Source organism: Asparagus officinalis, chromosome 7, assembly GCF_001876935.1.
Source record: "Asparagus officinalis chromosome 7, Aspof.V1, whole genome shotgun sequence".
In the NCBI taxonomy this organism is placed as follows: Eukaryota; Viridiplantae; Streptophyta; class Magnoliopsida; order Asparagales; family Asparagaceae; genus Asparagus; species Asparagus officinalis.
In genome coordinates, this window is record NC_033800.1 from 20,711,077 (window position 1) to 20,728,303 (window position 17,227).

Consider the following 17,227-nt stretch of genomic DNA (forward strand, 5'->3'; position numbering starts at 1 on the left):
GGGTCGGATCCGACCGACCCGCGCCCCCCCTGCGCTGTTTCGACCCCCGGACACGTTTTTCGGTTTTAAAATGGTTTTTCGCACGTATTATCTGTTCTAGGAGTTCCTAACTGACTTAATCTTATCTACAAACGTGATTAGGCCGTTATCAACTGAAGATAAGGCCAAATCCATCATTCTCATCTGAAAACCCCCCAACCGAAGCCTATAAATACAGACCTAGGGGCTCATTTCACAGGGGGTGATTTATTATCAATAGGAGGAGGTGCTGTCGAACTCCAGAGCCAAGAACCACGAATTTCATCGAGGGTTAGCGAGATCCCAGCGAACTCCAGCATAAAGAAGGAGCTATTCGAAGGATCCGAAGCCCCGTACGTCCGTTCCTTGATATTAGGCTTTGTCTTAATCTCGAGAAGAGCTGCTGATTTCGCTTGGTTGATTTTAGTGCTTCAATCAAATACTCTCTCGGTGAAGGTGAAACTCTGCCTAATTTTCCATCAACCGGATCAGATCTAATGTTGTCCATGGATAAACCCCGGCACAGGCAAAGATCCTGCATAAACAGAAGACCGATAAACGATCTCCCTGCGTTTGTTTGATAGAGTTGTAATTTTTATTTTCATTGTGTAAGAGTCTTATAAAAAGACTATCTTTTTTTTTGTTTTTATTGTAACGACTGAAGTTGTAATGAATGCCACAATGAATACATCAACTTTCACCGTAAACATGAGCAAGTTGAGAGCTTTGGTTGAGGGTTAGTTTGTGAGTTTTATGAGATTGTAACCATTTGTACTCTCCTTGATTTAGTAGAATCTCTCCATCCTCTCCCCGTGGGCGTAAGCAATTTGCCGAACTACGTAAAATTGGTTGCCTTGCTATTTATGTGATTTGTAATAGTTTATTTAGCTTCCCTCGACAAGTCAGTCCTAGAACTGATGAGAGGAAAAGCTAACATCCCACTTTGTTGAGATATTTTGCTTAAGGTTCTTGTTTCTTTTGTGAAACATGAATTCCTATTGCGACCTGACTCTCTTGTTGTGCTACCGAAGTGCTGTCGAAATTTCCGCTACGCGCAACAGATTCCCCATGCCACAGAAGCGACTCCACGTCACCCGCAGACAAGCCTCAACGGCTGCTGATTCTCCATGCCACAGAAGTGACTCCACGTCACCCGCCATACCGAAGTGCTGTCGAAATTTCCGCTACGCGCTGCTGATTCCCCATGCCACAGAAGCGACTCCACGTCACCCGCAAACAAGCCTCAACGGCTGCTGATTCCCCATATCTCGGAAGTGATCCGTCACCACCCATCAATCGACACTAATGGGGCAGAGGATGACTCAGCCTCCAGCTCACCTCTCGCCGTCATCATGAGCCGCCTCCCCCACTAAATACTTGTTCTACCCTCGGCGTCCTCTATAAATACAGACGCTATTCATCCTGAAAGCAGGTTCGGTCTCTCCATCACTACCTAAAAATTCCCTAGTTACATATTGGAAGAGGATACTATTCCTCCATTACTGGACCAAGTACACCAGCTGACTTGATCGTCGGAGATACCACGGGGAAACAGGCCCCGTACTCCCGCGATTCTTGTGTGTGCAGGTGATCCGCCCACCACGAGCTCTGAGAACCAAGCATAAAGTCGAAGAAGGAAAGCGGCCCTCCGTCTCTCTCGACGATCCAGCAACTCTGAAACCCACATCGACTGTTTGTTCACGAGCATCAACAACACCCAACACCTGCTATGCTAAATCTGTGACCAACTGATATTTCCTACTCTCAACCTGAACTCAAGTCAAGGATAAGTATGTTCTCATCAGAAAATATTAAATTAGATGTTCACGTCAAATAAACTGTAGGCTTATGCAGCAATAAATGATCGCAGCCAGATATGTCCGCTGCTGCGATCAAAACTTTCGCCTCCTTAGTCAAGGTACCATAAATACAAGTAGTTAGGTTGTATTTGGTTGATAGAATGTAATTTATCTTGAGAATATAATCCTCAGGCATCACACTTTTGAAATAAATAGATGTAATATTATAAGGTTTGCTACATTCAAAAGATACGTGCTTAGGGCATCTCCAATCCTTTGCTTCAAAATGGTGCAAATTTTACACCAAAATGGTGCAAAAGTCACATCTAACAGTAATTCATCTCCAACCCATTGCACCATTTTTTGCACCAAAAAGGAATATTCTCAGTATCTTTCTTTTTATCTACTTTTATATGATTATTTTTTATTCCCTATATTTTTAACTATTTCAACAATTAACCTCACATATCAAATTTTATTTTTTCACATATTTTCCAAACAAAATGATTTATTATTTAAAAAATTAAACTAATAAAACAATAAAATATTATATACCTATTATTAATATTGCCAAAATATTACATTCAAGACCACAACAGAAAATAAAATGTAAGAAAATAATTAAACATTAACAACAATGTAAAAATTAAAAATTTAGTATGCTCTTAACTATCTGAATTAGTGTATTCCTCACATAGATGATCTATCAAGCATTACGAAGCGCAATATGGGCATCTTTATCCTTGATTTTTTCGTAACGTGCAATAAATTGAGTAAATCTTGTAGTTTTATCTGCTACCATATCAACTTCTGGTGTTGGTGATTCCCTCACTTCTTGAATTGGTGCATAAAGATCACGTTCATCCTCGATTATCATATTGTGCATAATAATGCATGCAGTCATTATGTCATGTAATACATGTTTTTTCTAAAAACGTGCTGATCCTGCCACGATTGCAAATCGTGATTGGAGAACTCCGAACGCACGTTCTACATCTTTTCTACATGCTTCCTGTTTCATGGCAAAATATTTTTTCTTCCTACCTTGTGGCTGTTGGATTGTTTGTACAATAGTAGCCCATTTCGGATATATACCATCAGCTAAATAATAACCCATATTATACTCTTTTCCTTGAATAACATAGTGAGCGGGAGGAGCAATACCTTGAGCTAGGTTAGAGAAAAGATTAGATGACTCCAGCACATTGATATCATTATTGGTGCCTGGCATACCAAAATATGCGTGCCATATCCAAAGATCATAATCTGCCACAGCTTCGAGGATAATAGTTGGTGACCCACTACGTCCTGTGTATTGCCCAGACCATGCTGTTGGACAATTTTTCCATTTCCAATGCATACAATCAAGACTTCCTAACATTCCTGGAAAACCACGTTTTTTTCCAATATAGAGTAGCCTAGCAATATCGTTAGCGTTAGGTGTTCGTAGATACCGCTCTGCGAATATTTCCACCATAGCACGACAAAATTTTGTCATACTTTCAATTGCTGTTGACTCACCTATTTTAACGTATTCGTCCGTAGCATCAGCTGGTAGACCGTATGCCAACATGCGAAAAACAGCTGTTACTTTCTGTAACGGTGATAATCCCATTCTACCAAGTCCATCACTTCGTTGTTAGGAGTTCGAGAGAGATCAGATCTGAGATCTACATGGTTTTCCTCCGGATCAAAGCTTGGCCTTTGATCCCGAGAAGAGTCTCGATTTCGCTTGGTCGATTTCGATAACTAGGGCTATTATTTCCTTGGTGAAATAATCCCCTCGGCTGTTATTTCCTTTATGAAATAACACCCGCTATACCGTGTAGATCCAACCGGATCAAGATCGCGCGGTGGTCCACGGATTAACCCCGGCGCAGGCAAAGAACCCACATAAGCGAGAGACCGCAAAACAGGATCTCGTGATTCGTTCGACATAAAAGGAAAGTTGTAATTTTTCTTTTTTTTTATTTTGTTGTAACCGGATCTTATAAAAAGACCGGATCTTTGTAACCGATAAACTGTTAACAAAGTAATCAATGGAATCATCAATGAAGAAAACAATTTTTCCCGCGAACAATCTGACGACCACAGTGGGAGCCACCGATCTCGCTGTCGAGATCGTCGCGTCGCAGTCGCGGATCTCAATCCCGGTCGAGGAGGAGGTCGAGTATGAATTCGACCAGCAAAAGTTCGAGGAGTATCTGTCATCCTCGTCCGGATCGACCTCCCCCCTCAAGTCCAAGAAGTTCTCCTCCAGGAGAAAGGTCTGTTGGTATGAAGAAGTTGAGAATACCAACGAAGATCTCACCCCGATTGATGCCATGGTTGCATCAGGTGAGGCTCCACCAACCTCCAACCAGGTTAAGCCTGTTCCCGCCGATTCCTCCGTTACTCTTTCCAAGAGAGCCCGTCAGAGGCGACGCCAACGTTTGGCCAAAGAACTCGCGAAGGCGATGGAATCCACGGATAGAATCCGCTATAACACGGATCTGAAGAACAAGAGAGGCAAACAACCTCAACAACCAATGAATGACAGCTCCTCCAAGCCGCCAACGAACGAATGGATCTGTGTCACACGGAATCGTTCGACACTTGAGGAGCGCATTCGCAAGCGCCGCGCACTGTCAACGCAGGCACGGGCTCAAGTCCAAAAAGCCTGCAGAAGGCTACAGAAGGAAGTGGCCAAAAAGCCGCCACCAACCCGCCAAGTATGGAAGCCGAAGTCTGAAGCGGCGATTCAGGCTAAGGCACAATCATTGCAGCCTTCGAGGCAAGTTCAAACTCTGGCGAATCAACCGAAATCGCCGGCAATTCTAATAGCTACTCCGGGAGATCCCGCGGAATCATCCCGAAGAAGGAAGTCCATTTTGGAGCGCCTCGGCCCACTTCCCGATGAACGATGCAAGGCGCCAGTTCAAGAACGTTTGAGCCCGATCAAGAAGCCCCGAACGACTCAACATGCTGGGGGTCGCTGCCACCCTCAACATGACAAAGAAATTAGGGCATCTACGCGCACTAATTTGCGCATTGGAGTCCAGGAGCCCGCTGAGAACTCACGCCCAAAAAGGCATGTCTCGAGGCGCGTGACTCTTGAAAGCCCAAAGAAGGCAGTTCGCCCTTAGAAGGAAACGTTATCGTCTGATGATGACGACGTTATACCTGAGAAGTCGTACCAACACACGATAGGTTACTCCGACCGTCAAGCCGACGAATTGTACTATCGTGTTGGTGGTACGAGGAAAACCAGGAAGAGGAGTCCTCGAGGACTAGAAACTCAGTGCCCTTGTTCCAAACTCATTCGGGCAGTATTGTCTGAGTGCAACTGCATCAAGACGGTCCCCGAAAGAGTTTCGGTCTTCGAATGGCTCAGTACCGAAATGCCAAAACTAAGGATTAGGAGTTTCCGACAAAGAAGAACGGTAGTTGAAGACGGAGAATTCCTGAGGGTCACCACTAATATGACCAGCAAAGGGACATCGACACAGGATAATCCCGAGTCGATTCTGGAAGTACCCTGGCGGATGACCCGTCTGCAGTCCGGAGCCATCATACGAGGAACTTATGGTAGGGTTCGGACAAGATTATCGTCAGAAGATGAAGAATCGGATTCTTGCTCTGCTGTCACATCAGACAATACAGTATCCAGCGAGGGGCAACCCCGCGAGTCACTGATGATAATCACGGAACAAGTAGCCAAGATGCTCGAAGAAGCCATGGCTAAACAACAGGAGAGCTTCAAGTTCGAAATGCAGATGGCCATGCAGAGTATGAGAGAAATGCATGACCAACAAATCCAAGCATTGACGAACAAGCAAGGCGAACCAAGTTGTCGTAACCAGATTGATCTGGAAGATGAGGACACAGATGCGAATGAAACTCACAATGCCAATAATTCTTCCATCAATGCAGGGGGTGGTAACGAGAATGCCAACGAAGACTCAGGTGAAAGCTTGAAGATTAAAAACCTCGAGAGCAAAATCAATACGTTGATTTCTGCTCAAGAGATGAAGAAGACGGGCATTCCTTGTCCATACCCAAGAGAATGGGAATCAATCCCCTATCCGGTGAAGTTCAGTCTAATTAACTTCACGCCATTTGATGGGAAGGGTTCACCCACTCAGCATTTGATTTACTTCAAATCGCACCTAGGAGTCATCTCCGGTAATGAGCCTCTGATGGTACGGTCCTTCGTTGCCCCTCTTCGTGGAGCCGCCTTCGATTGGTATCGTCGCCTCAAGCCAGGAAGCGTGAATAGCTGGGATGACATGGAAACTAAGTTCCTCGCTAATTTCTTCGACGACGACACCGAGATATCCATCGGATCGTTGGTCAATGAGAAACAAAAAGACGGGGAATTGGTTGACACCTTCGTCAAAAGGTTCCGGAACAAGGTGATGAACTGTCGGGACCCGATCACTGAGGAGTTCATTCTCCAGACTTGCCACAACAACCTCGCATTGGACGTATTGGAGGCAATCGGAACAACACCGTCTAACACTTGGAAAGACTTGAAGGTGCGTGGTGAACAAGCCGAACGCTTCCTCCAAAGGAAGAAGGCCGAGAGGAACCTACTGACGGCTAATCCTCTGAACTCGAACTTCGCCTCTCGTGGTAAGGGCAAGGCACCTGCAGCTGCTGTTGGTGCTAATCGAACGTCACAACAGTAATCCCGAAGGCAGCAAAAGACTTCGGACCCGAGACTCAAAAAAGAGTATTCCTTCAAGGACGAAGACGTTCCAGCCATCTTCGAATCCCTCCTTGGAAGCAACAAGATCAAGCTACCACCTATCACAAATCAGGAGAAAGCTGACAACACTATGGACCCAAAGTACTGTGCATACCGCAGGAGGGTAGTTCATCCCACCAAGGAATGCTTTGCTCTTAAGAATAGCATCCAAACCTTGGTTGAGGTCGGCATTATATTGCTTAATTAAGTCGAAACAACACTCCGAAGAGTATAAGAGTATAAACTGCTTCTCAATCCTCCAACAGGTGCATGAGGTTAAACTGCTCCTTTCTAAACTCCGATAAGTATAAGAGTATAAATTGCTCCTTTCTTAAACTCCGACGAGTATAAGAGTATAAACTGCTTCTCAATCCTCCGATCGGTATAAGAGGTTAAACTGCTCTCTGATACTCCAACATGTATATGAGTCTAAACTGTTTCATTTCTTTCACGAGAAGTTCCTGGAGAATTTTTATATGTAATATTCTTAAGGATAACACAGTCATGTAACTGAATATAATGTCGGACCCAGTTCCACAAGGGAAGCTGGGGGTGGATTAATCATGTATCAGGAAGTTCCCGAAAGAATACCACATGTGATATTCTTAGGGATAACCCAATCACTATAAAAGTGATAAGTAAAACATCCACATTTAAACTATAAATGTCGGGATGTTTTCCATTATTGTTATCAAATTCACTAATTCTCATGAGTTATCTTGTTGAGACGAGATTCGATCCTTTTGACAGATTAATCTTTCCTCACAAAAATCCCCCACTGATCAAGTCAATTGATGGTGGGTCCACTAAATTTTCTGTCCGCCAATTTATGGCAATTTCCAAAGCTTGACGTGTTAAGTCCTGATTAATTAACATCAAACCCCTTCATCGAGTGGCCAGTACAAACCAGTATTTCTACTGCTACTTGTATTCCACTCCCTTTTCTTTCAGGTCAAACCTATAAAAATTAGGGCCACAACCAAAATCCCCTCTCGATTCCTTCAATGAACGAGAGGCCCATAAATTGAGCGATCAAATCTTCCTACAGTTAGGATCGTCTTAAACCTCTCATTCGGTCAAACTTTCTTATATTTAGAACCAAAACTAAAATCCCCTCTTGATTCCTCCAATGAACGAGAGGTCCACTTTCAAATCGAGTGATCAAACCTTCCTACAGTTAGGATCATCTTAAACCTCTCATTCGGTCAAACTTTCTTATATTTAGAACCAAAACTAGAATCCCCTCTCGATTCCTCCAATGAACGAGAGGTCCACTTTCAAATCGAGTGATCAAACCTTCCTACAGTTAGGGTCATCTCAAACTCCTGCTTGGTCAAACCTTCCTACAGTTAGGACCAAAACCACAATTCACTCTCGATAAATGAGAAATTTATCTTTAGTTCGGTAATCAAATCTTCCAACAGTTAGGGTTATCTGAATCTTTTCGATTCTCGGAGTGGAGATCCCCCTCTTAGTTTCACCTTTTCGGATTCTGGGGGTGGAGATCCCACCTCGAGTCTCCTTTCCAGCTGAAGATAGAATATAAAATTCTTCTTCTTCAGTGTCGGGAGATAGAATATAAAATTCTTCATCTCCCATTTCGGGTTCGTCTTTGCCCCAAGAGAAGACACCAACCTTCTCAAAGAATTTGTCAATCTAGGATTCATCCTAGGAAGTTTATCCCGAATCCTAAGCAGGGATAAGTCTGCGCCTAACACGCGCTGTCGGTTTAGTTTTTCTCCGAAGAAGAAGACACCAGAATTCGATTCTGGGGTATTCTATCCCGAAACCTAAGCAGGGATAAGTCTGCGCTTAACCCGCGCTGCCGGTTAGTTCTTAATCGTTAAAAAGAACACCCGCCCACATATTCAACATTGTGGCAGGTTGTTATTAATAACACCAAAATCCATGCCTTACGCGCATGGGGAATTTTATCCCGAATCCTATGTAGGGATAAGTCAACGCCTAACACGTGTTGCCGGTTTAGTCTTTCTCCGTAGAAAAAGACACCAGAGTTCGATTCTGTGGAAGTTTATCCCGAATCCTAAGCAGGGATAAGTCTGCGCCTAATACGCGTTGCCGGTTTAGTCTTTCTCCATAGAAAAAGACACCAGAGTTCGATTCTAGGGTATCTTATCCTGAAACCTAAGCAGAGATAAGTCTGCGCCTAACCCGCGCTGCCGGTTAGTTCTTAACCGTTAAAAAGAACACCCACCCACATATTTAACATTGTGGCAGGTTGTTATTAATAACACCAAAATCCATGTCTTACACGCATGGGGAATTTCATCCTGAATCCTAAGAAAGGATATGCCGACGCCTAACACGCGTCGCCGGTTTAGTCTTTCTCCGTAGAAAAAGACACCAGAGTTCGATTCTGGGGTATTCTATCTCGAAGCCTAAGTAGGAATAGGTCAGCGTCTAATACATGTTGCTGGATAGCCTATTCCCATAACAATGGCGCAGTCTACGTATTCGAAGTCATAGCAGCGAGTCTCAGAGAATTCACTCTCTTAGCACAACGTTACATGCAGAACGGATTTAGATAATCCGCATGCTAGCCCGACTCAAACGGTAGTCGGTAAAGGCTAATCAAATCCGTTGAAGGCTGGGGGTTAGCCAAAAATCCTAAAGTCAACACTAACACGCGTTGCCGGGTAGCCTGTTCCCGTAACAATGGCGAAGTCTACGTATTCGAAGTCGTAGCATCAAGTCTAAGGGAGTTCATTCCTTTAGCACAACGTCACATGCGGAACGGACTTAAGACAATCCGCATGTAAGCCCGATTCAAACGGTAATCGGTAAAAGCATGTCAAATCCGTTGAGGGCTGAGGATTTGCCAAAAATCCTAAGTCAACGTCTGATACATGTTACTGTTTAGTCCTTTCACGGGAGAAAGACGAAGTCTACGTATTCAATATCGTAGCACTAAAAGGGTTAACTCTTTTAGCATAACATCACATGCGGAACGGACTTAAACAATCTGCATGCTAGCCCGACTCAAACGGTAGTTGGTAAAGGTTTATCAAACCCGTTGATGGCTGAGAATTTGCCAAAAATTCTATAAATGCAAGTCATTAAAGCATCATCTTCATTAGTTGGTCTCGTGACTTGAGCATCTAACAACTCCGACATTTAGGACCGCCATGCTCCAATACCTCAAGAGCTTAAACTGTGTATACTCCAACAAACGTCAAGCGATCCGAAACCCTAGGGTCAACGCCGGTCAATGCGTAACCCTAGATCAACGCCAGTCAACGCGTTGCGACCAAAAGTCAACGTACGACGTTCGAAACCCTAGGGCCAACGCCTATCAACGCGTAACCCTAGGTTAACGCCAGTCAACACGTTGCGAGCAAAAAGTCAACACGAGTTAATATATCATGACGGAGATAGTCAGTTCAAAGTTAACTCGATGACACGAGCCAAACTCAACTCATAAGTTTTAGATTTGAGACTTCGACGACGGCCAGACGATAAACGCGGCGCCGGAAGGATTTCAGCTATTCGTCAAAGCATCGAATAGACTAAAAATCAAAGGAGTCAAGAATTAAAGCTAACTGCGGGTCCTTTACACTGAGTAGTCATGAACCAGTCTTGAACCAGGTTGAACTAGTTCTGAACCAGTTTGAACCAGATTTGGACCAAAATTCAAATTGGAGCTAAACTGAGTGTCGAAACGACTTCAAATCAACCGACGGCCGGTTCAGATCATTATTATTACTCCAATAAGGTATACGAGTATAAACTATTCCCTATTTTTGGTTGAGAAGTTTCTGGAGAATATTTTTCTAAAAATATTCTTAAGGATAACTCAACAACACTACGCCAGACAACGCGTCGCAAATGAGAGCTCAACGCCAACAATCGATGGTCAGTTTTATGTTGAACCAACAAACACGGGCTAAAGATTAGTAAATCATGAATTAACTTCAAGTTCAAAATTCCGACAACGGTCAGACAATAAATGCAGCACCGGAACCCTTGCAGACATTCGACAAAGCACCGAATAGCCTGAAGGATTAAAGGAATCAAGAATAAAAGTCATTCCAAAGTCCCGTTACACCGACTGAAGGTTGGGACAATCATATCCAAAGTATTCCAAACTCTTCTATAAAAGAACGAGGCTGAAATACCTTTGAGGGGGTATCTGTAGGCGTATAAAACTGCTTATAGGTCCCTTAACACAGCTCGGCACGGTGATTCAACAAATCAACGAACCATCGGGCGATGTATCCAAGCGTAATCGTTAGACCTCAACATCGAAGCTAAGTGAGATGCGACGAAGCAGATTAATGAGGCTACGAGGCTAACGAACCGCACGCGAACAACGGAATACATCCACTCGCGTGCGGAATCAAGTTAACGGTTCGGTGAGTCAACGAGTCATCTAACTGTGGGACGGATTCGAATTCAAACACCGAAACGGATTTACTATCAAATCAGGATCCAGACTGCCAAATCAGAGTCCAGATCAATAATAAAACTCGGATAAACCGCGAAACCGGAAAACGGACACAACGGCACACCCAGGAGAGCTCGGCCAAAACCGAGCCACCTGGAGGTAGCTCGGTGGCCGAGCCACCTGGAGGTAGCTCGGTGGCCGAGCCACCTAGGTGCCTGGGCACAGTTCAGAGCCTATAAATAGATCTGGATGCTCATTGTTTTGGAGGTTGGAATTTTGGAGCCGAAACTCTGCTGGATTGAGAACTCACCCTCGGATTTTCAACTTAGAAGACTCGGACTCTCAGATCTGGTTCTTGGCGATCATCCACGCCAAATAAGGCAGGAGTTCGAGAGAGATCAGATCTGAGATCTACATGGTTTTCCTCCGGATCAAAGCTTGGCCTTTGATCCCGAGAAGAGTCTCGATTTCGCTTGGTCGATTTCGATAACTAGGGCTATTATTTCCTTGGTGAAATAATCCTCTCGGCTGTTATTTCCTTCATGAAATAACACCCGCTATACCGTGTAGATCCGATCGGATCAAGATCGTGCGGTGGTCCACGGATTAACCCCGGTGCAGGCAAAGAACCCACATAAGCGAGAGACCGCAAAACAGGATCTCGCGATTCGTTCGACATAAAAGGAAAGTTGTAATTTTTCTTTTTTTTTTATTTTGTTGTAACCAGATCTTATAAAAAGACCGGATCTTTGTAACCGATAAACTGTTAATAAAGTAATCAATGGAATCATCAATGAAGAAAACAATTTTTCCCGCGAACAACCTTGAGCTAGGTTAGAGAAAAGATTAGATGACTCCAGCACATTGATATCATTATTGGTGCCTGGCATACCAAAATATGTGTGCCATATCCAAAGATCATAATCTGCCACAGCTTCGAGGATAATAGTTGGTGACCCACTACGTCCTGTGTATTGCCCAGACCATACTGTTGGACAATTTTTCCATTTCCAATGCATACAATCAAGACTTCCTAACATTCCTGGAAAACCATGTTTTTTTCCAATATAGAGTAGCCTAGCAATATCGTTAGCGTTAGGTGTTCGTAGATACCGCTCTGCGAATATTTCCACCATAGCACGACAAAATTTTTTCATACTTTCAATTGCTGTTGACTCACCTATTTTAACGTATTCGTCCGTAGCATCAGCTGGTAGACCGTATGCCAACATGCGAAAAACAGCTGTTACTTTCTGTAACGGTGATAATCCCATTCTACCAAGTCCATCACTTCGTTGTTGGAAGTAATAGTCATGATCTTTCACTGCATCAACAATACGAAGGAACAAACTTCTTGACATCCGATATCGACGACGAAACATATCTTCTCCAAAACGTGGATTATTGGCAAAGTAATCTATGACCAAATTCTGATGCGCATTTTCTCGATCGCGGTTGATCACTGCATGACCGGGAATCGAGCCACCATGGATCGGTTGGTAGTTGTGTTGATGTAAATTGTTAACGAGGATCATGTTGTTGTTGATGTACTCACAAATTACTTCTTCGGTTTCATCAATCTCTGCAATGATATTGGACAGAAAATTATCATCATCCGAAGATGAAGATGATGATAAGTATGATGGACCTCCAACATCGAAATTCATTTTTGAAGTAAGAAAAGAATGACTGAAGTATGCAGAAATGGAGAATAATAATTTTAACACAACAACGAGTAATTGTGTGGATGTACCTAATCTAGTATGCTATTTATAAAACTTTGCTTAGCTGTATACATTGAACAATGTGTAAAGTTGAGCTGATTTTAGGAAATGCTTTCCAGCTGTTATCAATTTGTCACAAAATTCAAATTTGCTTTTAGCTGTATACGTTGGACAATGTATAAAGCTGACCTGATTTCAAAAATTGATTCCCACTCGTACAAAGCTTTCACACAATTCAAGGAGAGCTGAGCTGTGTATACGTTGGACAATGTGTAAAGCTGACCTGATTTCAAAAATTGATTCCCACTCGTACAAAGCTTTCACACAATTCAAGGAGAGCTGAGCTGTGTATACGTTGGACAATGTGTAAAGCTGACCTGATTTCAAAAATTGATTCCCACTCGTACAAAGCTTTCACACAATTCAAGGAGAGCTGAGCTGTGTATACGTTGGACAATGTGTAAAGCTGACCTGATTTCAAAAATTGATTCCCACTCGTACAAAGCTTTCACACAATTCAAGGAGAGCTGAGCTGTGTATACGTTGGACAATGTGTAAAGCTGACCTGATTTCAAAAATTGATTCCCACTCGTACAAAGCTTTCACACAATTCAAGGAGAGCTGAGCTGTGTATACGTTGGACAATGTGTAAAGCTGACCTGATTTCAAAAATTGATTCCCACTCGTACAAAGCTTTCACACAATTCAAGGAGAGCTGAGCTGTGTATACGTTGGACAATGTGTAAAGCTGACCTGATTTCAAAAATTGATTCCCACTCGTACAAAGCTTTCACACAATTCAAGGAGAGCTGAGCTGTGTATACGTTGGACAATGTGTAAAGCTGACCTGATTTCAAAAATTGATTCCCACTCGTACAAAGCTTTCACACAATTCAAGGAGAGCTGAGCTGTGTATACGTTGGACAATGTGTAAAGCTGACCTGATATCAAAAATTGATTCCCACTCGTACAAAGCTTTCACACAATTCAAGGAGAGCTGAGCTGTGTATACGTTGGACAATGTGTAAAGCTGACCTGATATCAAAAATTGATTCCCACTCGTAGAAATACATAACTTGATGTTCACTATAATTTGTAGTTAGTTCGAGCAAAGATGTTATTTATGCAAGAACCAAAGTACAAAAAAGGTTTCAAATTTGATCATGTCTGGGAATATGGTTAAAAATTTTGAAAAATTCAAAGATGATGTCCCCACAGCAAGACAAGTTGGTCGAAAACAATCCCAAAGTGTGAACTTCGACTCGTCACAATCAGATAATCCCACTCCGGGATCTCCTATATCAACATCTCCTGGACTGTCATCATTTACTCCATCTAAATGACCTATTGGGGTAAAAAAAGCTAAATTAAAAAGGAAAAATGATGATCATGAGTCAAGTGTAGTGGAGTCCATCGAGACCTCCAGCAACCGACTTATAGACAGGTTAGACAAGGCGAGCTTGGACAGGCAAGTAGCGTTTGATATCGAACGAGAAAAGATAGCCATGAAAAAAGATAGAGATGAATGGAAAATTATAATGAAAGATTTGAATTCCATTATTGATCCAAACGTGCGTGAGTACGTTCGAGCTCAACAGATTAAAATAATACAAAAAAGAAATCAACAAGAATAAGGGTCTGCTTCTAATTTTGGCAATTATTTCAATGATATTGGACACTCTGGCCCCGATCTACCAGATTATTGAGAGTTGCTTGTCCATCTCAGGAAATGTTCTATGTTTAGTTTGTATTTTATGTTTTATTTTAATGAAGTTTTATATTATACGTGTCAGTTTTTATATGTTATGTATTTCAGATATGTAAATTATATTTGAATTATGTATTGGGATTGCTCTTTATATTTCATGGGACTTTACTTAATATCTAGATTTTAATATTATAATTAATAATAATGTCTTTTAAATTTTAGCATTATTTTTAATTTTAAAAAATAATTTATTTTGTCCAAATTATACAATTAGGGTAAAATTATAAAATTTAAATATTATTGGGATTGTTTTATATATTTAATAAAACAATTGGGGTCAAATTATAAATACATAAAAGTATGAGGTTAAACAAAAAAAACAAAAATAATAATAAATGAACAGTAATGCGGTGATGAACAGTGCGACGCCAAATATGGCGTCGCGCTGTTCATCACCGCTAAAATAGCGCGACAAATGCCGCTGGGTTGGAGAGGAATCGGAGCGGCAAAATGACGTTTTGCCTCAAAATGACGCGGGGTTGGAGATGGTCTTAATATCTAACATAGTAAAAAGGGGTAGCGCACTCTGGCCAAAAAGGCAAAAGAAAAAGAAGAAAAAGAGACAATGTCGTCCGGCGTTTTGTTGATGGAGTACGCGCTCGAAAGATTAGCCACGGTCTGCGTTTGTTGTTGATCTACCATGTAACGATTTGCACTTACGTCATGTCAGCAACACACCATTCAACATTGTAACATCATCTACAATAAATAATATAAATACTAAAACAACCTTAAACTTGTAGGCACATTCCCAACTGGATTTACAAATAGGTCTAAAATTACTCCTTACTAAGAATTGCTCCTCATTATGAACCATTAATTATAATATAAATACTTTCCATTATAATCTTTTACTAGTCAAAGCACTTACGCTAACTAATAAGTAGTCATCAAGGATATAAGGTGATGTTAATTTGATTCACCAACGTAGCTAAGATTACGTTTGGGGCAATTAGAGGATATCCTTAAGTAATTACATGTCTCTATAAAATAGCCAATTAATTAGGTGCTTCCTGAGCAACAGCGCCGACTCCGTTGCAGTCCAGTGTGCGCATACGCGGAGGCACATATAAGAGGGTGGTGTCAAGTCACCCTCTTATAGAGTGGTGCTATAGAGACCCCAAAATAAGGGACCCTGAGTGGGACAAGTGAGGTGTCGCCTCCCTGTCCCCTGATGCATTGTTCATAAACAGTACCTTCTTAAGAAAGTACTTTCTCTTTCTCCTTTTTTTTTACACTTTCCATTTAGTTTCTGCTCACCAAACATGTCCTAAAAATCACATTTAAAATAGGATAATTCTATAAAAACCACTTTTGATTGTCAATTATTACAGCTAAATAGGTCCACTTTTCAGTTAAGGTTTTTGGGTAATTAACCCTACTAGGTATAGTTAGTGACTGCTTATAACTTGACTTAAAAGTGAGTCCAAATGGTTAATTACAACCAAACACTGATTAAGATTGTCCACGTAAAATTGATAATCAAACACAGTACAGTAAATCATTCTCTTTAATCTATCTTGCACCGTTGGCTATTTACTTGATGACCTAGAAAGGTTAAAAAATCATTTTTTTAATTATTTCTTCTTCTTTATCAAAATGTTCTATCCCACTACGCTCTTTTTTCTTTTTATACTTGGATTCAATGAAGGACAAGAGATCATCAAATTCTCTTCTGTAAAGTCCCTTTCAGTCTTTGGAAGAACAAGTATCGCCAGACCTTACAAGAACTGAAAATTCCGAACAAGTCCCAAATTGCACGTGTCTTCAATGTAAACTTAAGTATACGCTGGTAGCCTTTTCTTTTTCTTTTTTTCTTTTTTTAAAAGGAATCGACATTTTTCCATGACCCAACATGGAACGATATTCGTCGATATTTCAGCATATATATACTTAATTAGCAATCCACAGATGACACCTTAGTGAAAGCGGTCAGCAGCAGAACAAGTGATATTCTAGATGCATTTCCGAAGAGAAACCTGAGATATAGAGGCCCTTACCTTATCTTATCATTAAGAAGCTAGCTTTACCTATAGTTGGTAACTAATCATAAAGTAAACATGTACGTATGATGAACTTGTAAACATGCAGACTCCTATAACAAGGAAAAGAAAATTGAAGGGAACTGCACTACTACTGGCTACTTCGGTTCAAGTTCTATTGAGAATGAGTAGCCACCAGAGTATTCAAAAGGATTATTGCCTCCATCCCTCCTAGGAATCAGATATCTCGTTGATGACGACGATGCTGAAGATGAGTTTCTGCTCATTCCTTCATTAGCCGCCAGCACCTCAAGTTCTTTAACAACCTCGCCCATTGTCGGTCGATCTACCGATGAGTCCTCAACGCATCGAAGTGCTAGGTCTACAAACCCCTTGAAACCTATAATATGAGGTCCATATCGGATGACAGGATCCATTAACTCAGCTAGACCATAGAACTTCAGGTCTTTCTTGTTTATTGACTTTTGAACCTCTCGGACAATGTATTTGCTATTGTGAATTGGTGGCATTGCTGTTATTAGTTCTAGCATTACGACCCCAAAACTGTAAACGTCGCTTTTCCCCGTCAGCAGTTGAGTAGTGTAGTACTCTGGATCTAGATAACCCTGTAAACATTGATAAATGTGTTTTAACGAAATTTCATTTCGAAGTTGAGATAATTTCACGAGACATTGTTCGTATTTGTGCTAGCATAAATTACCAGGTATTGCCAATCAACATATACAGCTTCATTTTTAGTTTTTTAAATACAGAAAATAAAGACAACAACAATAAAAAGAAG

General features: G+C 41.7%; 2 protein-coding genes across 2 annotated transcripts in view; both read right to left on the reverse strand.

Annotated features, from left to right (window-relative positions):
• LOC109850502 lies at positions 2,742–12,344 on the reverse strand. Its single transcript, XM_020420515.1, has 2 exons — positions 12,231–12,344; positions 2,742–3,437 (listed from the first exon to the last, which is right to left on the reverse strand). The coding sequence occupies exons 1-2, from the start codon at positions 12,331–12,333 to the stop codon at positions 2,746–2,748; spliced, it is 795 nt and encodes a 264-aa protein (XP_020276104.1). The 5' UTR covers positions 12,334–12,344; the 3' UTR covers positions 2,742–2,745.
• The window catches only part of LOC109850499 (probable leucine-rich repeat receptor-like protein kinase At5g49770), a 12,630-nt gene continuing 11,843 nt past the window's right edge, over positions 16,441–17,227 (reverse strand). Inside the window, exon 19 of the mRNA XM_020420512.1 lies at positions 16,441–17,051. Coding sequence (XP_020276101.1) covers positions 16,584–17,051 — 468 coding nt within the window. The 3' untranslated portion in view covers positions 16,441–16,583. The remainder of the gene's footprint in view (positions 17,052–17,227) is intronic.